The 6,392-nt window shown below is 42.1% G+C and overlaps 1 protein-coding gene across 3 annotated transcripts in view; it reads right to left on the bottom strand.

Moving 5' to 3' along the window:
* Positions 1 to 336: 336 nt before the first annotated feature.
* Positions 337 to 6,392, bottom strand: part of CDK5RAP1 (CDK5 regulatory subunit associated protein 1) — a 33,697-nt gene continuing 27,641 nt past the window's right edge. For 2 of the 3 annotated variants that reach the window (XM_014550687.1, XM_014550686.1), the window contains 2 exons: positions 5,713 to 5,853; positions 1,066 to 1,348 (listed from right to left, as the gene is read on the bottom strand). In XM_014550687.1, coding sequence (XP_014406173.1) covers positions 1,259 to 1,348; positions 5,713 to 5,853 — 231 coding nt within the window. In that variant the 3' untranslated portion in view covers positions 1,066 to 1,258. Of the gene's footprint in view, positions 680 to 1,029; positions 1,349 to 5,712; positions 5,854 to 6,392 lie in introns of those variants that run through there. The other variant, XR_001364717.1, reaches the window with a different exon arrangement.

Here is a 6,392-nt window from a genome sequence, read left to right as displayed (position 1 = left end):
GACAATATAGTAATGTTTGCCAATGGATAGAGGGACGGAAAAATGAAGAGTGACCACTAACATGTATGGGGTTTCTTTTGGAGAGATGAAGATGTTAGAGAATTGGATAGTGGCGACAGTTGCACAACCTTGTGAAAATACTAAAAACCAGTGAATTGTACACTTTAAAATGGTGAAATCAATGCTATGTGAATTGTAATCTCAATAAAAAGGGAGGGAAGGAGTCAGCCAAAGTGGTTATAGGAATATTAGACAATGTAGATTTCAAAACAAAAGATATTACTAGGGTTAAAGAGGTCATTTTATAATGACAAAGGAATCAATCAAGGGAACATAAAAATTCTAAATGTTTATTCTCCTATTAACAGAGCTTCAGAATACATGCTACTCAGAAAATGGCATAACCTTAGTAGTGAATGGGCCAAGAATGAGTGTCCAAAACCTACTAATAGATACTGATGTCTTCCAAAACTCCAAGTGCTGTCAGCCCTGAAGGCAAGGAATGAATTGACGGCTAAAAACGAGGCCCAGAGGGAAATCCTCAGGTAAAATATGAGAATAAAATGAGGAGATAAGCAGGTGAGTCAATGTCATCAAACCAAAATGTTAGAAAGATCTAGAGCAGTTTTCCCAAGCAAATGATTCTCTCCACCTTGGCCTCTCCTTCAGTCTCTAATTCCTAGGATTCAGGGGAGAAAACCAGAGGGGTTAGCAGTGTCCACAGCAGAAACTGGCTTGGGAATCACTTAACACAGACATTCTAGAGCAGTGATGGCGAACCTATGACACGCGTGTCAGAGGTGACATGCGAACTCATTTTTTTGGTTGATTTTTCTTTGTTAAATGGCATTTAAATATATAAAATAAATATCAAAAATATAAGTCTTTGTTTTACTATGGTTGCAAATATCAAAAAATTTCTATATGTGACACGGCACCAGAGTTAAGTTAGGGTTTTTCAAAATGCTGCCACGCCGAGCTCAAAAGGTTCGCCATCACTGGTCTAGAGAAAATCCCAGGAACACTTACCAATGAAGAAATGATAATCATGTAGAGAGACAGAGGGACCACTTTAGTTTAGGTACATTTAATGATTATAACGGCTGTTCATATAGCAGCAACGAGATGCATTTTTCCATTTAACAAAGTTGCTTCACCACTTGCAGCTTGTCTTCAATGCTTCATTACTTCTTTCATTAGTGACCAGTCATATCTCCCTTCCTGGTAGGAAGGACGGCCCACATCAACTCTGAAGTCATCACTCAGGTGAGCAATAGGCTGAGGCGTCCTTCAGAGTGGTCCTGCAGAGCACATGTCCTCGAAGTGTCTGAGAGCTGGCGGAGGTAATCTGAAAGAAAATCAGTCAGGAGAAGGCAAGGTAACCAAGACTGCACCACAGGTATATGACGTGGAGCCTCCAGAGGAGCGGCCACAACAAGGGCCCTGATGGGGGCGCCAGCCAGCAGACACTGTGTGGTTCCTGTATGCCCCCAATCCAGGGCGGAAGAGATGCTCGATGCAATGGTAATGCATATGATTTTAAAAGTCCAAAAGTAGTCAGTCCCAAACAGCCATTTCTTTTCTTTTGGGAGATGGCTCCTCCCCAGCACCAACCAAGGTTCAGCTGTGAGCTGCCCATCACAGACCCTGCCCCCCTAACTCTGTGGTAAACTGTAATCCAGGCTGGACCAGTCAAATCCTTCCTTAGGATATTTAAGGCCAAAATTTGGTGAGAAAGGCTCTCTTTCATCTCTAATTAAGAGCTAAAAGCATGTAACCCCAAAGGTACCAGTGGGTACCTTTCTAAAAAAATCAATGGAAAAATATCCTCAAGTGAATATTTAAAAAAAAAATGGTAGTCACTTTGGCTATTTCTTTTTTTTAATTAATTTTTTATTGTTGACAGTATTACAGATGTCCCCCATTTCCCCTCCCCATCCCCCCTTCCACCCTGCTCCCACACCATCACAGGCCTTCGCCACACTATTGTCTTTGTCCAAAAGCTATGTATATATGCATATAAATTCTTTGGTTAATCTCTTCCCGTCTCCCCCGCCCCTCTCTCCTCGGCTATTATACAAACCCTATAACCCAGCAATTCCAAGCCATATACCCAACAGAAATGAAAATGTATGTGCACTAAAACACATGTACAGAAACAATCATAGCAATTCCACTCATAATAGCTCCAAACTGGAAACAACCAAAATGGCCAACAACAGTATAATGCATAAATAAGTTGTGGTATATTCATATAATATGGATAAATACAGGGGTAGGCAAAATTAGGCTTACAGTTGTGAGTACCTGAAACACAGATTTAATAAAGCTATTGTAATAATCATAACTTGCATGTCTTTTTCCATACGAACAACTGCAAACCTACTTTTGCCCACTCCTGTATAATCATGGATGAACTGCACAACATAAGTTTGAGGGAATGAAGACAGGCACCAAAAATATATACTGGCCCGGCCGGTGTGGCTCAGTGGTTGACCACTGACCCATGCACCAGGAGGTCACCAGTTCAATTCCCAATCAGGGCACATGCCCAGGTTTCAGGCTCAATCCCCAGCAGAGGGCCTGCAGAAGGCAACTGATTGATGTTTCTCTCTCATCCATGTTTCTATCTTTCTCTCCTTCTTCCTTCCTCTCTGAAATCAATAAAAACTTATTTTTTAAAACTTTTAAAATGTATATGTACTGTATGATTCAATTATATAACAATAAAAAATAGGCAAAACTAAACTATGGCATTAGAAATCAGAATGCAGGGCAACTGGTAGGAACATAAGGGGGGTGTCTGGGGTCCTGAAAATATTCTATTTCTTGACTTGGGTGTTAGTTACATGGGTAGGTTCACTTTATGATAATTCACCAAGTAGTACCCTTATAATGTGGCAATTTTCTACATTTATGATATACTTTAATAAAATAATTCAATTTTAAAATATAGAAGCAGAAGACCAGTGAAGAGGATACTACAATCTCCCAGCTACAAAACGATGGTGACTTGGAAATGAAAAGAAATGGTCAGGTTCAAGATATACTCCATAAGAGCTGAAACAGACGGACTGTGGATGGGAGTACAAGAAAGTAAGTATCTAGGATGATTCTCAGATTTTTGCCTTGAGCATGTGAGTGGTGCCATTTATTAAGATGGAGAAGTCTTAAAAAGATAAAAATTGCAGGAAAGTGGGAAGAATTCATTCTATTTTAGCCACATTAAAATGCAAGAGAGAAAGGAAAGTGAAATTATCTTGAGAAGATGGGAAGGATGGGAGAGAAGGCACAAGGAACAGCACTGACAGAAGATGCAGATGCTTCCTGTAGAGTGCCAGGCGAGCAGACGGCATGTATGGTAGAGATGTGAGTGAGCTGGTGGAAATAATGACACAATGAGGTTTCATCTGACTGTATCTATTTTCTCTATAAAATATACGGCAGACATCAGCTGAGACTAGGGTTTGGATAGGTAGATGAAGATTTAAGAAGAGAGTGGGAGCCCTAGCTGGTTTAGCTCAGTGGATAGAGCGTCAGCCTGTGGACTGAAAGGTTCGATTCCAGTCAAAGGCACATGCCCAGGTTATGAAAGGCCACATTTCTCAGATTCTTTGAAGCCTGGTGAGATATGTTATTAAGGTAGAAATAGTGTGTGGAACTTATGCAGTGTCCTGAAAGAAAGAGGGCATGCCCTTCCCCTTTCTTCTTCCTCCTTCCTGCTGCCTAGAGTATGGGAATGGCAGCTGGAGCAGCCACACTGTATCATGAGGCAACCTTCAGAATGGAGGCGACACACACACAGAGAACACAAACAGAAGGGCCCTGGACCCTTTATGATCATGGAGCCATGACAATCACCAGTCCTGGACCTTCTATATCTAGATTTTTATGAGAAGGAGAATGCTTACCTTATTTAAGCCCCCTATATTTTGAGTTTTCAATCACCATCATCTGACCTATCCTACATAATACAGGTTAACTTTGTGCTTTCCCCCCAGAAATGTTCAGCTGATAGGGTGGCAGATGCAGATAACAACTTTTACCAGGGTTAAGGTCTAATCAAATAAGCACCATAGAAGAGAGATAAGAAAGTGAAATTTATGAGGGAGTAGTACAATGGTTAAAGCACAGCCCAGAAACTTTAAGTGAAGACAAAGGAGAATAGCAGAGATGAGCAACAGAGAGCAAAAGCCAACAGATTCCTGGTTCCACAGCTCCTTCTTCATTTTAATGCTCCCACTAAATCTTACTTGTGGGGCTTATGTCACTTAGGAATAAAAGAGAGTTACCAAGCAACACAGCATAACTTTCCACCTTTCTAAACAAATGGAATTTTTCCATTTTACAAAAGAGTATCATACTAACACTAAAACCCAGCCCACCAACCTCATTCCTTTTTCCAAATAACCCTTAGCTACAGTGTAAAGACAGGAAGAGGTTTGGGAAGGCAACTGAAAATCAAAGAAACAAACACTCAAAAGAGAGAGAAATAAGACAGTGTAAAAAAAAACAAAGGGATTGTTTCTAGATCAATCACATTGCTGCTTAGTAGGAATTATTCTACTTAGAAAATGCCTAGGCAATGTGTAAGTAAAACAATCCCCAGTCAGGACAAGGACAGAAGGGAGTGGGATCATAAAGTCACCAACTAGCTAATTGATTGTGTTGTAAGTTTTTGTCAGATGGCCAGACAGAAAAAGTACCGTGTTGATAAAAATTTCCTGGTCAATCCAAAAACGTAATGTGCCAGGGAATGAGCCTCCCTCAGCTGCAAGCCATGGACCATGGCTCCCATGATTTAAGACGAAGGTGACAGTAAGAGCAAGTACAGAAAGCAGAGTAGAAAGTAAGGCACTAAGAAATAGGTAAGAGAACAAAACACTGATCAACATAAGCAGAAAAAGAAACCCCTCTCTCCGCTCTCCCTTTTGCAGATGCTCCAGAGCTCAGTGTTGGAGAAGCAGCGTTGCTCCTGCCTGCCTCATCAGTGTGTGTCCTGCCAGCCTCTGGTTCTGGAGCAAAGTGGACATGAGGACCAGAAGGAAAGGAAGATGGCAACAGCAGACCTGTGAAAGTGTAAGAAGGAAGGAGAGAAGAAAGGAGGACTATCCCAGTGAAGGAGAAGGGGTGCGGGGGTGGGGGGAGAAGAAAGGCGAAATTCCACAGCCATTCAGCTAGATCTGTCAGTCCAGGGAAGAGACCCAGGAAACTGGAGCACATGTAAGTTAGGGATGCCTGGAGCATCAGAGACCTTGAAGGGCACGCTGATCTCTGGCAGAGAGAACTATGAGAAAGACTGAATAGTACGATGGTTAAAAATGTAGACTCAGGATCTGAGCTGCCTCAGTTTAAATCCCTACATTACCATGTGCTGGTGTGTGACCCTGAGCAAACTCCTTAAACTCCTGGTGCTTCAGAGAACTATCAACCCACTAAAAATCACTTATACTTCCGGGCCTCTCTGCACCCAGAAACTATATGCTACCATGTACTCCAACCTCACCAAATTCCCAAAAAGAGAAGAAAAACAAGAAGGCATTAGTTAGAAACAGTCTAAAATTTAATTCAAGGTGCTCTTCCATTGTTTAGATTGAGAAGAGAGTTTTATTTTACTAAAGAATTTCTCCAAGAAAAAATTTCATTCCCCTAAATTACTCAACCCAACACCCCACTCACAGGGCAAGCCAAAATCCCAAAAGGACACCTTACCTTCACCAGCACATAGTCCCCAGGCTGAGCTCTGACCCTGAGCCCAGAGTCAGTGGCATCCTCCATCTCTACATCAGGGAATATCACCTTAAGGTTTCCATCATTCCGGCCGCACAGCTCAGTGGCAGAGCGTTTACTGAGCTGCAGAAAGAAGACAGGAGACTGTATGAACCTGTCATAGTCATCAGTTCTTGAAGGCAGAAAGTACACCTTCTATGTCTCAGACCCCTAAGGGTCTTACTCAGAGAGCATTCCTTAACCAAGGAATCTCTGAAGAAGACTGTGTTACCACTGCCTCACCAACAAGGGCAATTCGTGGCACACAACAGAAATTCATAAAGTTTTGCTGACTCTACATTAGTGAATGACTCAATGTGTCTTTGATTACAGAACTCGTTTCAGCAGAAATGGCCCTCAAACAGGCCTGAAACCAAGGACATACGGGAAATGCTCTTCACAAACCAACTTTCACTTTACCCAGCAGTTTCATAGTAATCACTCAGGAATGTTCTGGGGTTGTTTGGCCCGGGTTACCTGATGAATAGGCAGACTTGAAACCAGATTCTCCATCACACATGCAGAAAACAAGGCCAGGAGAATAATAAAACCAGAATGATGGAATTAACTTCTAGACCAGCCGTGGGCAAACTACGGCCCGCGGGCCAGATCCGGCCCGTTTG

Source organism: Myotis brandtii, unplaced genomic scaffold (assembly GCF_000412655.1).
Source record: "Myotis brandtii unplaced genomic scaffold, ASM41265v1 scaffold61, whole genome shotgun sequence".
Taxonomy (NCBI): domain Eukaryota; kingdom Metazoa; phylum Chordata; class Mammalia; order Chiroptera; family Vespertilionidae; genus Myotis; species Myotis brandtii.
Note: the sequence above shows the minus strand (reverse complement) of the source record. Positions and strands in the feature narration are given on the sequence as shown.